Below are 21,623 nucleotides of genomic sequence, written 5' to 3'. Positions count from 1 at the left end.
ATTGTTTAACTTAAAATTTTCTAACCTAGGTCTCTTCCTTGTGCTGTTTTGGGTTTTTTAAAGTTTCAGCAAAAGCAGTCCAGCCATCTCCATGAATGAAGTTAGGGAAAAAACAGGTAATTTTGCCAATTAAAAAAATATATCTTTGAACCATTTTAGCACCTCCGTACTTTGAAATAGGTACTTGACATTTGGTAGAAAGAAGACTGTGGTGAAGTAGGTGCTTTGTGCTGTCCCTGTTAAATCTGTTGGCTATCAAATAGTGGAGGTCCACGGAGCTTCAGCGATGTAGGAGCCATAGAGGGTAACTTATTTAATGGTGAACGCTGTATTAAACTTTCTTTAAACATACACTTGTTTGACTTGCTACTTATGCATAATATTTTTACTGCGTGTGAAAGTGGATGCATTCCTTGTCAATATCAATCCCTCTTTTCTTTCTTTAAACAATAAAAGCACAGAGACAAAGAAAGTAAATACAATAAAAAATGAATTCTTTATTTTTTGGCTCGATTATAATGTAGTTTACGTTCTTTATGGTAACAGCAATTTCCTGCATGCAGTTCACCAACACATTACAAGTCAAAAGCTTTAGTAAAAGAGTCTACCTTTAACTTTAGCTTGTGTATGAAACACAAAATGTCCTGATCTAGATTATACACGTGTGCCGTTTTATTCCTGGAAAATCTTGTGGGTCCCATATTGTATTTAGAAGAGTTCTAGTGCAGCATGAATCAAAAAGATTAAGTATAATCTATGTCAGGGTCAGCAACCATTCAGAAGTGGGGTGCCAAGTCTTCATTTATTCACTGTAATTTAAGGTTTCGCATGCCAGTAATGCATTTTAATATTTTCAGAAAGTCTCTATAAGTCTATATTATATAACTAAACTATTATTGTATGTAAAGTAAATAATAGTGCAGCAAGGCGATCGAGGCCGGCGGCTGATATTCCACGGCGGCAGCAGGCTGAGTGGAGCCGGTGGCCAGGATCCCGGCTGGCACAGGACCAGTGGCCGGAACCCCAGACCTGCTGTGGGCTGAGTGGGGCTGGTGGCTAGGACCCCGGCTGGCAGAAGACTGGTGGCCAGAATCCCAGACCATCAGCGGGCTGACTGGGGCCGGTGGACGGAACCCCAGACTGGCAGCGGGCTGAGCAGTTCAACCCGCTGCTGGTTTGGGGTTCCGACTGGCTCCTGCCAGCCAGGGTCTCGGTCACCAGCTCCACTCAGCCTGCTGCTGCCGAGGTTTCCGTTCATCCAGGCAGGCATCAGGCTGAGCAGGGCTAGCGGCTGGCATGCTGGCTGGCAGCAGAGTGCCTCTAAAAATCAGCTCATGTGCCTCAGATTGCCAACCCCTGATCTATGTAAACAAACACTGGAAAAATAGCAAGGATTCCATGAACAATAATACTATCTCAAAACTTCTGATGCAAGCAGTGCTAGAAATTCAAACATCCCCCCATCACTTCCACTTACTAGTTATAACTATTTGGAACCAAATAAACTTGGTTTCCAGTTTTACACAAAATATTTCACATTGAAATGTTTGCAATATTAAAACAAAGTAGCCTACACATACTCACTATTTTCTTTATTTCTTTCATTGTGAAGTTTTCCATTGAAAATTATCATGGATAGAAAATAAACAAGTGACTGTGGAAAATAACTTAAGAAACAATTACATGAAGCTGATGACAGTTTTCTTATGTACAAAAATGCTGCCAAGTAATATGATTTATTTTTACATTATTTATATATGCTAACCACATTTTCAACAGGTTAAACAGTTTGTAGTAGGCCCTATACAGTCTGGCTTTACACCAAATAGTAACCATTTAAAATGCAAAACTAAAGAAGCTGGTAAATAACTGCAAACTATTGCTTAATGATATGCAGGAATGAGGTCTGGTTGAACAATTTAATTCACTTTACCACTGACATATGGCTTCCTACAGTGAAGAACTCTGAACAGTAGACGGAGCGAAATACAGCAGCAAAGGCAATATTAACATGCATCAGTGATACCCTCCAAACGATCTATAATGGTACAGAATACAAGAGATTACCTGTTGAAAGCTTGCAAACTAAATATACTGCGGCACTTATTTGATACAAAGTACTGTGGTATGACCACTTATTTGTATGTTCAAATATGCACAACAGTGTAAAATAAGTATTTACATAACAGAGGGCATTTTTTTGACCTATTAGATGTCAGTCTAACTGAGAGAAGAACATTCAAAACAATACCTCAGGATAAAGTAGAATTTCTAAACAAGTGACTTGTTTTGATGAAGTCACTTTTCAAGGGCAGATTCCATACGATATTTTTTTCCTGTGGAACATTTAACAAAAACAAAGACTATGTGACTGGAACTTGAGATGAAGTTTGCACTTCTTGATATTTAACAACTTGCATAAAAATAATCCATTTCTAAATTCTTGTAAATTACAGGAGACTTTGCAGGCACATAAAGATTTGTCTGGATGCAACAACACAAATAGTTAAAACACCTCATATTTTAGAGCCACCCTGAAATGTGGAAGTAATTAAAACTCTGTTACTTTGTCTGATGTCATTTTTTTCCATGCGTGATCTATAAGTGCAGCATGCCTTCATGCAAATCACTGCTGTCTGTACATTATAGAGAATTAGAGAGCAGAACACTTGGTCCTCGAACCCTTTTCCCCAACATAAAACCCATTTACAAAAATAGTCACATATAATAGTAAACAACCTGTGAATTAAAAAAAACAATAAATTCACCAAAACCAATTTTGTAAAAATATGGCAAATGTGGCAGCTGAATTACAAACAGTGGATACAGTTACTGTACTAGATATTTTGCAGTATGTTAAAACCCACAAAAATTATAGCTTTGCACGCCTTTCATGGTCCCTACAGACTGTAGCTACTGTATGTCTCCTCTTCAGCAGTGTCAGCTGTAATGAAAACAGTAACCTCTTGTCAAGGTTGTTACCCTGTTTTACAGAGTCACAGGTTGATGACAAGAGATCACTGTCTTGTTATAGGCACTGACCGTCAGAGTGTGTGTGTGTATATATATATATATATGTATGATATGTATATACATATATATATGTAAAAGCTGTCAGTTTGGCATAAACCTCCTTCAGGAGTCCTGTTGACACAAATACATCTTTCAAAGGCTGTAAACAATTTGTCACACAAACAGAATTCTTAGTTTTTTATTTTTTACTTTCCCTAACATTTTTACCTTTATAGTCTTTTTCTACTTTATCTTCTTCATATTTCTCTTTGTCTGGCTTTGTAACACTATCATAGGAAGGTGGGGAGGTTGTAGAGGAGCTCTCATATGTTTTTTCTGGAGTGGAGTTTTCATTGAGTTTATCAATAATCGTATCTTTGACAGGTAGGCCATCCCCTTGGGTTTTATCTTTGTTATATATACAGGAGACTTTTTTAACTTTTTGCTTTAAAATGTAACATCTGTAAGCATGCTGAATAACAGTAGCAGATACCTCCTCTTGTTTTCTTTTTAATGTAGTTGTAATTGGCTCATAGGAGACTTTAGAAGGATTGGCTGCCATAAACCGGTCTTCCATCTGTATTCGAAGTGCATCCATCTCATCACTTTCCCCCAAAACACGCTTTGTAAAAGCAAACAAGATGTCAAGGCAGTGAATTCTGTCACCACTTACCATGGGAAGATCCATTGCAATAAGCTGAACTTTGTTTGGTTTTGCTATAAGAAGAGGAGGATCCAGTGAAGCTGCAAAATCAGACAGTTTACTGTATTCTATGAACTGGGTTGCATCTGGATCAAACTTTTCCCAAACCTCATAGAACATCTCAAAGTCGTCCTCACTCAAGGGCTCGGCACTTTCTTCTGTAGCAACACTGAAGTTCTCCAAAATAACAGCAATATACATGTTTACTACAACTAGAAATGAGATGATAATATAACTGACAAAAAAGAAAATCCCAACTGAAGGGTTACCACAGTCTCCTTTAACCGAGCTTCCTGGGTGATCTTCATAAGGGTCACAGTCTGGTTCTCCACTGTTAAGAATTGGTGCTAACAAACCATCCCAACCAGCTGACGTGGTAATTTGAAATAGGCAGATCATGCTGTTGCCAAAAGTTTCAAAGTTGAACATGTCATCAATCCCAGCTTCCCTCTTAACATAGGCAAAGTTGGACATTCCAAATATAGCATAGATAAACATGACCAGAAAAAGCAGGAGACCAATGTTAAACAAAGCAGGAAGAGACATCATCAAAGCAAAAAGCAAAGTACGAATCCCTTTAGCACCCTTAATGAGACGTAGGATTCGGCCGATTCTGGCGAGTCGAATAACTCTGAACAAGGTGGGGGACACAAAATATTTTTCAATCACCTTAGCTAGAAACATACCTGTTAAAACAAAAAAATCACATTGTAAAGTAAATAATACAATAGCAGCTTTTAAAGTAAATTAACTCATTATTTGTGGAAATATTTATTGCTGTCAGAAAAAATTAGAACAGTAAGTTCATTTTAAATGCTGAAAGTTAATATCAAACTTTACTGAAAAGAAGATAATAGCATTAGTGTCACATGGACTGTTTTATTTAATTGTGAAAATGTTACATTGGAGGCTGTGACACTGTGGTTTCCTTCTGTACAGATTATATCAAGTAAAGATAACCAACAGGAAAAGGGAAATGAGTTAGAGAAAGAGGGTTGCTTACAGAAAAGGTAGCTTGTTCCTATCTAAACTTTGCATCAACTCATAAGGAAGCCTAGAAACAGGAATTTCTCTGAGTGCATTAGTTCTTGCAACTCAGTCTCCTACAAGCCTTTTATACCAAACAGTAATAATTAGATGAAAAGTAGGGTGCTCATGCAAGTTGTTGGAATTTGTACCTCAGGCTCTGCAGAGTGTGCCATAAAGTCTCTATGGGTATGTCTACCCTGCAATTAGACACCCACTGCTGGCCCGTGCCAGCTGACTCAGACTAAGGGGCTGTCTAATTGAGGTGTAGATGTTCGGCTCAGGCTGCAGCCTGGGCTCTAGGATTCTGAGAGATTTACTGCCTTTTAGCTAACTGAACTCTAAATATTTAGCCTACATGATGATTAAAAAAATCCCTCCCTGTTCACATACTCCTCAGTTTTGCTCATGAATACAGATTCTGACATTTCAAATTAAAATAAACCAAATCAGATTGGCAAAAATGCTCTTATATGCATCATTTTATGCACATTGTACTATAAAAATGAAAACTGAAGAATTGATATCTAAACTGAATTGCAGGCCATGACAAATGACAAAGCCATATACAAAGCATCATAAAATCATTAAAGGAAATGTTCACTTTCTGCTCACATAGCCCCTTCATGAAAGTGAACTGTTCTTACCCACAATGGAGAGAATGACAACCACAAAATCAAAAATGTTCCAGCCTATGGTGAAGTAGTAATAACGGAGTGAAATCAATTTCAGGACACATTCTCCAGTGAAAAGGACAATGAATACCAGGTTTATCCTATGTAAAATAGTTTCCATCTCATCACTCTGGTCATCTGTTTCTATCATCATGGTGACCATGTTAAGGCAGATAAGAATCATGATGCTGATGTCAAATACTTGTTTTGTTACAAAATCAAAGACCATGCCTTGGAATTTGTTCTGCAAAAACAAAACCAAAAACTATTTATAGTTTGAAAATATGTTTTTCTTTACAAATTGCAAATTCAGGGAGAGCAGTTCACTGTAGCTTGACAGGAATTAGTTTTGTAGAACAGGTGTTGGTAAACTGATCCATCTTCACAACCCAGAGGGTAACTTATCCTTTTCCCCCCTTCTGACTTGTGGCTGAACAAGCTGTCAGAGGTGAGCAAGTAGGGAATCACTATTGGCTGGAGGGTTGATGACAATGCTGTGAGGAATAAAGATTAGTCAAGTCAAAGGCCACCTTTTTCACCAGTCTGTGCTCCAGGAACAGGAAATGTTATCCCCCAGCCTCTGTTTTGCATAACTGCCCTTCACTGATTGTGCTCACTGACTTAGTTGGATGGTTAAGGTTATATCCCTTACTTACTGGTTCCATCATCCTGTGTTATGCATTACTTAGTTGGATGTCTATATACATCCTTCCAGTTCGACTATTATTTAATTTGCTGTAGTGGATAGCTTCTGCAAGAAGTATTGTTTTCCAAAAGTTGTAGGAGTTGAGTGGAACAGTTCATCAAACAATACAGCATCTGGTTCACCACATCAGGTAGCTCACACAAAGATTTAGCCTTGTGGAAATTGAACCTCTATGAACACAGTTTCATCTCTTCCCACAATTCCTGACAGGCCCTCCTTAGTTGTCTTTGAGGTCTGGGGTAACTAGGGTCTGCTCCCCTCTGTCTTTGTCTTCAAAGCCCACCAAGTTGCCACCATCACTCTCCCTTATTGCAGTCTTTATGGAACTCCCAGTAAGGGCCAGTGCATCCCCATTTCCTGAAAAGGTCTTCTGGAGTGAGAAGACCAGGAAGTCAAGGTTAGGAAAGATCCCCTCTCCCTCCAGGTTAGCAAAAGCAATAAGCAGCCAGAATTGACTGCAGCTGCCCTGGGACTCAGCTAAATTATGTAGTGCATCATGAAACTTAGCACAGGTATCTAGGGAATCCTCCATTTCATATGTCCAACATATATATTCTTAAAAAAAATATGAGAACAGCCCTAATTATTCAAGTAAGCTAACTCTCAAAAAAATAGTGGCAAGGAGAAAATTCTGCTCCTTTAATGAAAACAATAGAAAAAACTGGTTCCCTCTACCACATATATATTGTACTTACAGCTGTAATCCCCATTTGGAGTTTGCCAGCTCCTGAGACGTGTCCAGAGAGTAGACTAGCTTTAGTTTCAGTTTTGAGCTTGAGAGTTGCAAGACTCAGAGAGAGAAGCAGAACAGCTCACAGAGTGACTGATTAACTCCCTCTCCCCACAAAGGGAATCTTTGAACTGCTGTGGGAAAGTTGCATGGATCAGGCCATTCAGGCTCTGTGGAAACCAGTGTCCAGAGTGGCAGAGATCCAGCCCAGCAGTGGCTACTGAGAGACAGCCAACACCAGGAAGCCAGTGAGGTTGGTAGCAGCCAGGAGAAGACTCTGCCCCACCCAGGTTTAAGCTGGCTAACATTCACAGCACTGCAGCACTCATCTCCGGACTCCTCCTCAGCATACCATCTACATGGGAAGTGCTAGGGCGGGAGCTGGAGGATGGGAAGAGTTGGGAGTGTTGTGAGGTAGGAAATTAGTTAATTTGTTAATGTTTAGTACTTACTAGTTAACCCTAATCCTTTTGTCCCCCTTTGTTACTCTGTTATTTTTGGGTGCGTCATTCCTTTGCTGAACTTTGAGTTGTTATATATTGTTTCTTGTGCACTGGGTTTTATACTCCTTGTCTGTTAGTAGCATTATTCATTTTCCCATGGGACTGCACCCCTTGAGTCTGAGACACAATGCGGCATCACTTTGGGTGGAGGCACTAGGTGTCAGAAAAAGAAACCAGGACCCAACCCATGTGAGGAGAAGGGAGAAGCCACTAAAAGGAGTAAGCATCAGGGCAGAGGCTTGGGCCACGACTTTCATATGGGTATTTAATGCAGGAGGCGTGAAAATAAAGGGACTCTTACCGCTGGCCTAGGTATAGGTTTTTGTGGTTTCTTGGACCCCAGTTTTTTCATTGCATTGTAGTATTTCTTCTGTTCTTCTGTCATAAATATGTCTTGACCTCCAAAGTAAGGAAATGAAATCAAAACTGGTTACAACCATGTTTACAGATGTAACCTCTAACTATTGTATGTCACCATATAATTTAGTGATGGACATTTGAGTTTACATTTGATTTATATACTAAAAGGGCAATTTTCAGGTATCATACAAGTGTTATTGCACAGCTCTGTCAGCACAAAGTATATCCCATTGATCGCTTCCACTGGTAGTTGGAGGATTTCTCCAGTGTTTGCAAAACCATCTCTCCCTACTCCCCAGTAACATAAGACCACCACAGCAGTTTCTGCTCTTACCTGTTCCCAGTCCCTGACACTGAGCATGTTTCTGCAGGAAAGGGGCATGGCTAGGGCACTTCTGTGCCCTCACAGTCTCAGACTGCCAGAATGATTCTTCAGGTGACAGTGAGCCAGGTATAAATTAGGGCCTCTCTGAGGTAGTTCTAATTTGTGCCAAGCAGTAGCCCAGAAGTTCTCAAACTAGGGGTTACAACCCCTCAGGGGGTCACGAGGTTATTACATGGGGGGTTGTGAGCTGTCAGCCTCCACACCCAAGCCCCACTTCGCCTTCAGCATTTATAATAATGTTAAATATTTTTAAAATGTTTTTAATTTATAAAAGGGGTTTCACTCAGAGGCTTGCTGTGTAAAAGGGGTCACAAGTATGAAAGTTTGAGAACCACAGCACTAGCCTTTTCCTGGCTGGCTCCAGGACTGGGGAGCTTAATGGTGGCACAAAACCACCTTTGAACCATCCTCTGCCTCATTCCTGAACTGTTCCAAACATAGCGTGGATGCAGGTCACCATTGAGATCATAGTCCATACAGTTAGTTTAAGAAACAAGCAAAATGGAGTGATACTGAGGGGGTTCACGATGGATTCTGTCATACGAAGACATTAATTAAAAAAAAATCCAAACAAACTAGAGCCCCTATCCATTTTAAGGGTTTGTCTATACTAGGAGTGCTTTACTTGTATAAGAATACTGTAATCTATACCAGCAAAGTGCTTCTAGTGTGATGCACCTATACCAGTAAAGCTGTGCTTTATACTGGTATGGCAAAACTAGTGCCCTGACGTGAAACAAGTTACTCCAGTAAAAGTTCAGTTTTGCTGGTGTAACTGAGTCTGTACAAAGGACTTCTGCCAGCATAGCTTTGTTGGTTAGAGATCTTCTTCACATCCTCAACTAGGGTGACCAGATGTCCCAGTTTTATAGGGACAGTCCCAATATTTGGGGCTTTTCTCATATGGGCTCCTATCCCCGTCCCAATATTTGACACTTGCTATCTGGTCACCCCATCCTCGACTGACATAGCTACATTTGTAGAAGTCTGTAGTGTAGACAAAGCCTAAGCCTTTCAGGGCCTGTTATTTGTTTTTCACATTAGCCTCTATTTTGCAGGTACAAATGCTACCAGTCAAATATCTGACTATTTGATTTGTGAGTGCTTTCAGCACTCTAACATTTGTGTTAGTTGATTATGGACATAATTAAATGTCCATCAAGTGATAAATTTAGGCTGTTAGTGTCTACTAAACTGGAAACTTAAGCCTCAAGTCATGGGATTTGCCCCTTGAGGCATCTGAAGAAGCTTCAGGTTGGTCTGCAGTTATTCTGAAGAGAAATGCTGACTGTTTAAAGATGTTCATTCACAGCTGAGTTTTGCCTTAGACTCAGCTGGGAGTAAAATGCAAATGTTTTATCTCATTAATTGATTAGAGTGGCCACAGCTGAAGCCAAAGGATTTTCACAGCAAACACAGACATTTAAGGTGATTCTCAGGCTGCTAGTTCCATCAGACACTTGAAGAATTATCATACTTAGGATCCTAGGGTCTCCAATTATTTTTAATTACATTATTTTAAAATTACTTGAAAGATCAACAGAGTCAGAGAAAAAAAATAAATTTCGCATTGTTTTCTTGCCTTTTTTTCACCTTTCCAATGAACTATAAATTAAAGGAGGGTTCAATATGGTTTACAAGTTCCTCCCATTTCCTATAATTGAACAGGTCAGAATCATATGGGTCATTCCTACAGATCCTTAATAAGCTTTACTCCTGTGATAAGTCCTGTTGGAATTGATGGAGCTTATTCTTATAAAGACTTGTAGAACTGGATTTGTAGTTGCTTCCTTGGTTTTTTTCTATTTTATCTATGTTTTATATACTCAAGGTATGTCTACACTGGAAGGTGAAATTTCCAGCCCAAGGAGACATACTCACGCTACCTCTGATAGAGCTAGCACACTAAAATAGAAGCGTAGCCCCAGTGGTGCAAGCACTGGGGACAGGTGCCAAGCCAAGTACATGCCTAGAATCATGTATGGGTTTGTACTTGGGGCAGCTAGTCCCTCCCACCACTCGTGGCTATACTTCACTGAATAAGTATTTAAGTAGTATGTGCATCTGATTAATTTTAAAGAGGGACTTTTTCCAAGAGGATAACTTTCCTGCTAATCAGAGTGACAACACACATGTTCCTCTTTTGCTTATTTATTGCAAGTTTTCTTGCACAATTTGCAAATTTCTGTGAACATATTTGTACAAAACAATATTTCTATTATTGTTGCCTGCCTTCTCTTGTCTTCTTGTAGTGAAGTCAAAGTGCTGAAATTATGATGTTGCAGTCATATCCATGGCAGCAGATTTTTTCATTACAAAAATAGGAACAAGCAGAAGGTGAATTTATTTAGATAAATTGTGTGTTCATCATCTTCACACAGAATAAGTCATTGGTTCACTGTAAGGAATGTCTAGAAAGGAAATTGACTTGGGGATTCATAGCTTTTATTATATCTTGTTCACTTTTAAAGCAGTAAATAAATACTTGAAATACTTATCTTCTTTTTTTGTTGATTGAAGTTGTCTATGATGACACCAATGAAAAGGTTCAAGGTGAAGAATGATCCAAAGATGATAAAGATGACAAAGTAAAGATACATGTACAGGTTGTCCTCATACTTAGGCTGATCTAATAGCTATAAAACATTATACATTTACATATTATCTGCATGAACACTGAGAATCAAAAATTTCATTTAATTCATAAAGCAGCAAGTCATGGCAAGAGGAGATAAATAGATACAGATACCATAGTACAGGTAGATAGTATACTTTATATTAGCAATATATTTTATTTGCCTAGCAAAGTGAAGCTTGCGCTCAAGTAGATGGAATTTCTCTCTGTCCCTTAGTCTCCATTTGTTGGGAGGGGGAATTGGGGACACCCAATTCCCAGCATAGGGGAAGAATGAGGGACCCTGGTACATGGGGAGGAGGAAGTGGGGGCTGGCACACACATCAGATTTAACTAGAACTGCGATTGATGGCAACCATTAACAACTTCCAGTGTAACAACTGTCAAACGATCAAAAAAAAATTGCAATTAATCATGAAATTAGAAAAAAAGTCTCAATTAATTGCAGTTTTAATTGCCCTGTTACACAATAGTAGAATACCAATTTAAATTTATTATTTAATAAATGTTTTTTCAAATATATTGATTTCAATTACAACACAGAATACAAAGTGCAGAGTGCTCACTTTACATTATTTTTTATTACAAATATTTGCACTGGAAAAGAGAGAAAATAGTATTTTTCAATTCACCTCATACAAGTCCACTACTTTTTGTTCAGCCAATGGCTAAGACAAACAGGTCTGGTTACATTTACAGGAGATAATGCTGCCCGCTTCTAATTTACAATGTCACATGAAAGTGAGAACAAGCGTTCACATGGCTGGTGTTGCAAGTTATTTACATGCCAGATATGCTAAATATTTGTATGCCCCTTCATGCTTCAACTTGTAGGCTCTAAAGTTTTACTTTGTTTTGTTTTTGAGTGCAGTTATGTAAAAATAAATTCTACATTTGTAAGTTGTACTTTCACAATACAGATTTCTTTACAGTATATATATGAGGTGAACTGAAAAATACTATTTCTGTCCCCCCTGGATACCTTCTTAAATGCTCCTCAACCATTAAAAGTGATTTGCATCAAATACGTTGGGCAACATATAGTGCCCAGCGTACATGAACAATGAAGTGTGTGACCCTCTAATTATCAATTTTGAAACAAGATTGCATGTTTCTCTATATTCAATGTATGTATTTCCTGAATATCATTTTTTTTAACAACTCACACAGATGATTACCAAAGACAATGTTTAATCCATCACCATTTGGCATCTTTAAATTGAGGCTGGATGGTTTTCTAAAAAATAATCTAAATAGACTAATTCAACTACAAATTATCGGATTTAACAGAAATAAGGAAGATTAATTCCCTTGACTGCAGGAATTGCTCTGTGAAATTCTATAGCCCATGTTATGTAGGAAATCTCATTAATTGATTAAAATGGTTGTTTTGGCCTTATAATCAGTGAATCCATGTTGTTACTGTTCAATATTTTGAATACAATTCAATATAGCTATTAAAATTTCATTACATATACGGAATGTCAGAATATAGTCAACAAATATAAATAGTCTTAAAACTTATATTCTACTTACATCTCGTGAATCAACAGCTGCATACATAATATCCATCCATCCTTTAAATGTAGCCTGGAAATGGAACAAGTGTTTATCTACCTGTAAAAATCCAGGCCCTACAAAATGACTAGAGCACATCTCTTAATAATCTTTTTTTAATGACACAATTTCATGCCAGCACAGTTCATACCACAATAAAAACACTCATATAATACAATTATATGTATTTAGTATTAGTTTCCTACACTTTTTCATAAATAGATATCAGCTATACTAAAATGTTCCAATCATATGTATCCTACCACTCCATCCCTTCACTAGGCACCATATGTGGTCCTTGATCTTTACTAAGAAGCCTCAGTGATATCATTAGGAGCTTTTTGTATGGAATAAGTGGCAATTATTGCCCATTTTAAGTAACAGTATTGGGTAAAATGAGTATAACCAGGCAGTACTATAAAATGTGGATTTCTAATACTTCACTATTCATTTAATATACTATATAGAGCTGTATTATAAATATTAATCCAATAGGAAAGTTATGAGTCTTTAGTACATTTGTCCTTCTTAAAACATTTTTAGAATGATCCTATTTACCTAATTAATGTTAGTGTGGTTTCCCTTGCATTAATTATCTGTAAATAACAATTGTACAGATTTTTAGTGGCAACCACAGTTTGTCCCAGCCGTGTAGGAAGAAAGACAAGGCACAAGGGATGTGTTTTAAGTAGGCCACACGTTTATTAATGTAACTCATCTAGGGACTTGTCCAGAGCAGGTCATTCTTCCTTCCATGATTTGTTCACCTAGTGGAAGTTAGGTGTCCACAACTGGTTCCTGCCTGATGCTGAGATCTTTCCACCCTCCATGTGTACAAGGATTAAGGGGCTACAGAAAAGTGGGTTCTCTTCTTGTTGAACGAGACATTAGGAGCTCCATCCCAATTCCCAGCTTCTTTAGGGGAGGCCATCCCCTAACTCCACTTCCAATTACTGTCTACCAGGGAACTTGACTCCCACCCCCATTGAATGAGTATCTGCACTGGACAACTGCCAAATGATCAGTTTGAACTGTATCTCCTAACCTAACCACCAGATCCCTGAGCTGCTGTGGGGAAGACTAAAAAACCCATCCTGCCCCTGCCAATCTGGCAGTGAGGGGAAAATTCCTTCCCTCTCCCAAACAGGTGACTAGCACGATGCCCACAGCTGACTCAGAAAACCTGTTTCTACTATAATCCCTGGGATGGGAGGGTGGGATTTGTTATTCTGGGCATATAATGGCACCCTGACCAGGAGAAAGGGCACAGGTTCCCTCCCCTTAGGTGCATGGGTGCCAGTGGATGCTGGGGCACGCCTCCTCAGACCAGCCAATCAGCTAGGATGCCTGCCCTCTTCTCAGCTCCATTTCCCCCCTCCCAAATCCACAAGGAACTGAACTCCCACAAGGAGCGGGGAGAGGGATGGGGAGGGAGGGGGACCATTAAAGAAGCCACAGAGCCCTGTTTCTTGTGCCTGCCTAGACTAATTCTCACTCCTCAGGCTGCAAGGGGTGCAATTGTATTTTGCATCATCAAAACACTTAAATTTGCCTTTTTAACATTAGGGACTATCAATGTAAACAGGAGGAATCCCTCTTGTACCATTAATATCTTAATTACAGGTAAAGTAATATGAGTCTTTTGAAGGGTACTGACTGTATATGAAGAAATTAACCTGCTTTTTGATGAAAGTTGCCCATTTTGCTTGTACTTTTTTCGAATACAGAAATATAAAATACAGAAATTCACTTACTACTTGCAGCAGCGCAAGATACCCAGCGCCTACATTATCGAAGTTTACTTTCACATTTTTCCATCGGGCACTTTCATTCTTTTTTATGAGGTCCTCGCACTGAGTATAATTGTCAACATCACTGATATCAAACATCTCACCAGTTGTTGTGTTAACACAGTGGTAGAACTTGCCAGCAAATAGATTTACTCCCATGATGCTGAAGATTAGCCAGAATATCAGACAAACCAGTAGCACATTCATGATGGATGGAATTGCTCCTATCAGGGCATTAACAACCACCTAGCATACAAATTAAAGACAAAAAATCCGCAGTGTATCTTTTATAATTAAAGAATTGCACAATGTTCTATTAATATTTCTATAAAACTAACACTTATAGATTTTTTTCTGCCTATGTTTTATAATGAAATCTTTTAGCAAATATTGAAAGAAAATAATATCTTTAATGAAACTGAAAAAAGCAGGAACTAAAAACCTACATGGAAAGCCAGACAATGAAAAAGTATGAAAAGAAATTAAAGAAAACCTGATAGTGGTTAAATGGAGCCTTAGAATTTGTGTGCTCTAGAAAAAAGAGAGAAAGAAATATTAAATATTAAGAACATAAATCAAAATCTATAAACAGTGCAACAAAATATATTTTTTAAATAAATGTGAAGAATGACTGATGATGGAAGACTGAGCAAAAGAATTTTACACATAAAGTAGGCAGTAGTGATGACTTGTGTCTCAGACTGAATTAAAACATTAGGAATTATACATATGATATTCTAATATTCACATAGAAAAGTTAGGCAACTCTGTACTATGCATTTAGTTTTCTCATCACATAATTAATTTTAAACCTTGGTCTAAAATAATTATATTCATTGGACTTTATGAGTGCAAATAAATTCACACTTCTGTTAATTTGTTTTTCTTGGCTATGTTTAATTTATATACTATTAAGCAATTCTACAGGGAAAAGTGACTGCAAAAGATCAGAACAAGTGCAACTGAGTCAAAGGTTATTTGTAATATGTATAATGATTCTATTTTACTCTGAAAAGAAGATTCAGCAGCTGAGGAAACAGCAAAAGATCTATCTGCAGTTAAGATTTTAGGTGGTTAATTTTGTATCCAAAGACCGTTAAAATCAAGAGGAGTCTTTCCATTTACTTCGCTAGGCTTTTGTTTGGGGCCTATGGGGTGTGGGCAAAGAGCTAATATTTTATCTAGTTGCCAGGTACAAAGGAACTATTCACTGGCATCAGTTATTAAAAAATGCATTCTTATTGTGTTGTACAGTATTGGTGTGATGGGGTGTATGAGCCCCCACACTGGTACAGCACGGGTTAACCCATCTCTTTTAGCCGAGGAGGCCACACACCTGCGGCTCTGCTGGGCATGCTCCAGCTGGAAGCAGGATATAAAAGCCAGCAGAGCAGCTCAGTCTGGGCTGACTGCGGAAGTGTGTCACCAGCTCCTGAGGGAGGACTGCCTGCACTCCAAGATGCAGAGGCCAGCCCCGTGGAGATGGATCCTGACACAGGACATTGTGGAGAGGGGAGAGACCGGAGAATCCCAGAGTCGGAGGACTCCAGAGACTCAGGTAGGAAGTGACCCAGGGAGGTTTTGTGGGGAAATGGTAACAGAACTGGACCAAGGCACGGCGTGTTTCAGTCAGACCCCCACCTTGCCAGTAGTACTGACTCTGGCCATTGTGCCACACTGCCCCGACAGCAGGGGCTATAGTATTGCCCCTGGCCATTGGGCTGTGCTGCCCCAACAGCAGGGGCTGTAATATTGATTCTGGCCACTGCGCCGCACTGCTCTGCTATCAAGGGCCGCATTAAGGACTCAGGTCCCTGAGCTATGCAGTTCCAAGAGCCGCGGCACCCCTTCGAACTTGATGTGATGCACCTCTCCCCTGCCCCCACGGGGTGACGGGGTGTATCAGCCCTGCGACAAATGGAAAGAAACAATACTATTTGTATGTGAGCTTAAAGTATACAGATAGATTATAAAGGGAGTTTTGTAGAAGCTGAGTTTTCCAAGGTGAAGGTTAACATGTGAATGTTATCCATTTTGTTACAAATCAGTTTTTTCAGGCATTAGCATCATCTGTCACTGCAACAGAGATAACTCCTGTTATATTTAGGCAGATGGCAAGATATGGAAATCTGAGTAATTTCCTAAGCAGGAAAGAATTGGAAGGCTGTGTGGGAAGAGAGGCAACGTGGTGGAATCACACAGGCTCATCAAAATTGCCTTGATACACAATAAAACTCAAAGTTGAGGGGCAGTAACTAAAAGAACTCTGCTCCCATCTCTGTCTTCCATCTTCACCCCATCCTTCCCTCTACCATTTACTGAGTGAGCCCTCACTTCCTGTCCTGTGTAGGTGCCTCTCAGAAATACAGAAATGTGTGTTCCCCTCCCCAGCCCCTGATTCCAGCCGGCAGGGAGTCTCATGTGCCTGACATACCTTATGTCCCACTGCTGCCAGCCTCTTCACCACCATGTTGCTTTGTGTCCCATGCCAGTTCTGACACGAGGCAGGGGATGGAGGCTGGCAGCAGAAGTAGATGGAATAAGCATTCCAGGAAGAATGGAGAAGGAACTGGAATTTCTCAGTTCTAAGGACAGTTTCTCCCCACTCAGGTCCCTAAATCCAATGGGAATTATAACAGCTCCAGGGTTGGAATAACTGTCATAAACAGATAGCTAAGGGTTAATGTCTCTTTCACTTGGAAAGGAGTAACCTGAAACACCTGACCAGAGGACCAATCAGGAAACAAGACTTTTTCAAATCTGGGTGGAGGGAAGTTTTGGGGTGTGAGTTCTTTGTTCTTTGTCTTGTGTCTGTGCCCTCTTGGCTCTGAGAGTGATCTTTCTGTCTCCTGGCTTTCTAATCTTCTGTTTCCAAGTTGTAAGTACAAAGATAGTAAGACAATAAGTTTATATTGTTTTTTTGTATTTACATGTGTGTAGTTGCTGGAATGTGTTAAATTGTATTCTTTTGGAATAAGGCGTTTATTCACTTTTTTTTTCTTAAGCAATTGACCCTGTAGATTGTCACCTTATACAGAGACTATTTTTAATGTACTTTTCTTTCTTTTTATAAAGCTTTCTTTTTAAGACCTGTTGGAGTTTTTCTTTAGTGGGGACTCCAGGGAATTGAGTCTGCAGCTCACCAGGGAATTGGTGGGAGGAAGAAGTCAGGGGGAAAATCTCTTTGTGTTAGATTTACTAAGCCTGACTTTGCATACCCTCTGGGTGAGTGGGGGGAGAGAGATTAGCTCTCTCGGTACTTGTGTTTCCAGGACTGGAAGCAGGGAATCTCCTAGGGTCGTCCAGGGAGGGGAGCCTGGGAGGAACTAACCAGGAAACAAGGGGAGAGGGTTATTTCCCTTTGTTGTAGGACTCAAGGCATCTGAGTCTGGGGGTCCCCCAGGGAAGGTTTTGGGGAGACCACAGTGAGCTAGGCATTGTATAATTCCTGGCTGGTGGCAGCTTTACCAGGTCCAAGCTGGTAACTAAGCTTGGAGGTTTTCATGCTAACACCCATATTTTGGACGCTAAGGTCCAGATCTGGGAAAAAATGTTATGACAATAACTCACCTCTGTAGTCATGAGTAGAGTGGGTACACTCTAAGTCTGACCTGTAAGAAGTAAACTACATGCATGTAAATCCTGTGCAGATACCTTTCCCTCACACACTTTCATATACTCTGTCATAGGAGTTCGGTGTAGTAATCCCCAGTATCATCATTTAAAACCTGATTGCCATACATAGTAGAAAGATAGCAACCACAGTTCTGCAAACTAAGTGGCCACAATTTTTTTAGACTTTTTTTTTCTTAGCAGGAGGGAAATATAGAATCTATGCTTCTTTCGCTCATCATCAGAAAATGTGATAGGAATTAACAGTGCATTCATTGCATCCTGATAATTCCGTAATGTTTTACACAAAAACCTCTGTAATTAGCTAGGTGGTAAATAACCTAAAAATGTATGTGATTGCTTGTAAATGCTAATGCTTGCAAATGGATATACGTTTTAGTTATGTAATACAGCATCCTACTGTAGATACTGGTATGAAATAGAAAAGAGGATAGTGCAATATTTCTACATGAATTTGTCATTCCTCATTTTGCAAATATGGTTTCTGTTTATGCATGGATTATTTCAGGTTCTTTCATTTGTCTCACCCTCATCCCTTCAAATCGTGACAAGGCTCTTAGAGGTCTCAAAGCTCTTAGTGTCCTAAGCGATTTAATGGCACCAAGTTCGGAATAGCCCAACGCATTGGCTATTAGACTAACCAACGACACCTACAGAAAAACAGAAAAACAATAATTATTCATTTCCCAAAGCTGTTGATATTAGGATATAATATGTGTTATGTGAGTTTCTAAAGACTGGTTGGACCTCCTTTTACTGTATTCCTTTTTTAACCATAGGAAATATTTAAAATTATTGAGGAAGGGAAAATACTTATAGGACACCTGTTTATGGAACATTTGTTGACATAAAAAAGTCCTTAAATTTTCACATATTTTGTTGGAGGGGCAAGGAACCATAATGGACCTAAAGTGGGCCTGTTTTTTAAAAAAGAGTATACATTAGTCTGTACTGCTTGCCAATTTGCCTTATCTTTATCTCTTCTTATCTGGTTAGAGTTCAATATCTGGACATAGCTCACTGTTCTCAAAGGATAGAGTTTCCAAAAGCACCTACGTATCTTAGGGCTCTGAGTTCTACTGACTTTCAATAGGTTTTAGCCACTTTCAAAAATTTTACCCATGATCTTTAATAAGAATACTTTGTACCTTTTTCTGAGGTTTTTAAGTACTTTACAGATGTGGCTAAGTATTATTTATTATCCTCATTTTAAAAAGGTTATGTAACTTGCCCAGGGTCAAGCAGCAATGAGTTAATAGAACAGCTAGGACTGGGATCTAGTTCTCCTAACTTCTGGTTCACTGCTCTAACCAGCACATCATGAGCCTTCCCTACAGACTTGATCATTTGGTCAGACTCAAAGGATCCAGTCTTAGCTCCTTGTCATACATGGAACAATGCATGGTAGCCATATAAAATCATAGTTCCTGTAAGCCACCATATCTACCTTAGAATCCAGGAACTAGTGGACAGAACACCTGGAGTGCAAAAATTTTTGGCAAAAAGTGGGCAGACACCCCAGTAATTGGTGCAGATTCCACAACACTCTTCTTTATTCTTCCGCTTACCAACAAGTTTGGTAGGTTTCAGTGGCAGCAGTTCACCTGTGAAAGGCTGATGATTGCTGTGTTAACTCAGCATGGACATCTTCCCATGGCCTGTTGTTAGGAAGACTTCATGAACCTTAGATATTAATAATACAGTTGCTGTTCCACACCCAGACATAAAAACATAGTGACTAATATCTGTGAAATTAGTGTTGATGGAGCTGCCACATTCCTTCTTTCTTGACTATTTTCTTCCAGAGGAGAGATTTGAGAGGGATGATTAACAACATCGCTAAGGTCCAAAAATGACTTATTGAGCAAAAGCCTAACCACAACCCATTTAAAGGCACATATTTGTACATTATAAGTGTTATGAAAGTAAGGATAGCAGGATTTGGACTACAGTGATTGCCATTTAAAAGGCACTGTTTACCAACAGATAAGCAATTGAGGTTCCCAACTTATTTCCTGTTCTAAATACAGGAAAGTACAGTGCTACCTCAAATACTTGTGTGACACCTATTGGCGAATTTCAGCTTTTTATTGACCACGACTGTATATTTACAAAGACACATGGGCAATGAAATCATATTGGTATTATATCAGAGAAGATTGCTCAATGTAAATTAGTCCATCTCGAGAGAGGATTAACTTTTATGTCTGAAATGAAACTAAGTTAAGTAGTCTTTAAGTGGAAGAATTTGCCACAGTTGTGTTTTTTTAATTAAACTATACCTATACCATTCCACCACCAGAAGTATAGAAGACATGTATATCTGAATATATGTATATTTCTTTCCAGTACTTGAAAGAATCCTTAAGACCTTTACTTAATCCCACAGAATTTATAAAATAAGTAACTTTTCAGATATAAGTATTCACTGATATGACAATAAGGAAGACCCCTTATGTGCTAAAATAGCACCCCGGTTTTATTTTATATATAAACAAAAATGACTTGAACCACAAATATGGGAGTATGCATCTAGAAATGACAATCTGAGAGCAGATAGGAATAAAATAGTTGATTAATTCTATTTCGCTATATAGAGTAATCTGACAGAAAGTAATTTTGTAATTAATTCACTCAACATACCTTTCAACTGGATTACGTCTACGGAAGAATGCATTTTTAACCAAAGGAAAGGCTTATATTATTTTATTATTGCCATAATGGATAAGGTTGTAAAGGAATTAACTGTGCCTTAACACAGTATTAGCAAGAAAATCTTACTGATGACTGTTCAGTAATATGATAAAATATTATTTCTGTCCTTACAAGGCAGATTTAAAATAATCTATGTGCTTTCTAAATCTATAATGAAAAAGTACTTTTTTATACTGTGCCATTATTAATATATACTAGAGATGACAAAATGTGGAATGCATTGTATTGTGAACAAAATATTTATAATTCATTCCTGTCAACAAAAGATAACCAAACCCAGATGAGGGAGAATACATAATATTGAAAACACCACATTCTTTATATGGATTCAAGAATCAACTATAAAGTATAACGATATTAAACACATCCACAGGTAGGAGGACAAAACACCTCCTTTGAAACTGTTTACATGCTAATAGCAGATTCATGAGCTACTCCTTTCCCACATTGGTCCCACTTTTAGGATGCTCTCAGCCCTCTGTCTCAATTAAACAGGATTCTTTGGGCAAAATCTTCAGCTTGTGTAAACAGATGCAGCTCCATTGAGTTCAGAAGAATTGCGCCAATTTACAACAGTGAGGCTGTGGCTGTTAAAGTCATTTCTCAACCCACTTTGTCTGTAAGGTACTTTATGCTACTTGTAGAGTCCTCAGCCTCACTGTAGCACTTTTACTTTCATGCCTTTTTAGTTTCTTCATAAAAAAAAATTGAACTTAATGTAAATTACAACTGTATGACTGAACTAGTCAGGAAAAGATGGACAAAGTGAGAGGACATAATTTGCTTGTAATCATTAGGATTAGTTTTATAGTATATGTAGTGTGAATACTTATTGTAATCCATACGTTATACTGCTTCAGTATCCTTAGTTTCAATTTTGGCGCCAACTCCTTTACTGCTTAGGTAAGAAAATAACTTATCTTTTAATACCTTAGCAATCAGAAACTGTTGGGCTTTTTAAAAATTAATAAATGTATGTGTATAGATGCAGTAATGATAGTGGATTTTAACAATAAACTTTTAAACTCTTCCTAAAAATGTTAGCAGAAAAGGGAGGGTCAGGGATGTGTGACTGATATTTAGGAATAGGGATTTCCCAATATAAGTCTAATATTTTGAAAAAGTTTTAAAAACTTTTTGGAGGAATTCAATGCCCCTAAGTAGCTCTTCTCAAGATGACCTTTTGCCTCCAAA

General features: G+C 38.6%; 1 protein-coding gene across 9 annotated transcripts in view; it reads right to left on the bottom strand.

Moving 5' to 3' along the window:
• Window positions 1-477: 477 nt before the first annotated feature.
• The window catches only part of LOC127030419 (sodium channel protein type 3 subunit alpha), a 126,467-nt gene continuing 105,321 nt past the window's right edge, over window positions 478-21,623 (bottom strand). For all 9 annotated transcript variants that reach the window (XM_050916879.1, XM_050916872.1, XM_050916871.1 and 6 more), the window contains 7 exons: window positions 18,242-18,364; window positions 14,046-14,327; window positions 12,271-12,324; window positions 10,598-10,735; window positions 7,656-7,760; window positions 5,389-5,659; window positions 478-4,401 (listed from right to left, as the gene is read on the bottom strand). In XM_050916879.1, coding sequence (XP_050772836.1) covers window positions 3,212-4,401; window positions 5,389-5,659; window positions 7,656-7,760; window positions 10,598-10,735; window positions 12,271-12,324; window positions 14,046-14,327; window positions 18,242-18,364 — 2,163 coding nt within the window. In that variant the 3' untranslated portion in view covers window positions 478-3,211. The remainder of the gene's footprint in view (window positions 4,402-5,388; window positions 5,660-7,655; window positions 7,761-10,597; window positions 10,736-12,270; window positions 12,325-14,045; window positions 14,328-18,241; window positions 18,365-21,623) is intronic.

This window comes from Gopherus flavomarginatus, chromosome 10, assembly GCF_025201925.1.
Source record: "Gopherus flavomarginatus isolate rGopFla2 chromosome 10, rGopFla2.mat.asm, whole genome shotgun sequence".
NCBI classification, from domain to species: Eukaryota; Metazoa; Chordata; order Testudines; family Testudinidae; genus Gopherus; species Gopherus flavomarginatus.
This window is presented reverse-complemented; position numbering and strand designations above follow the sequence as displayed.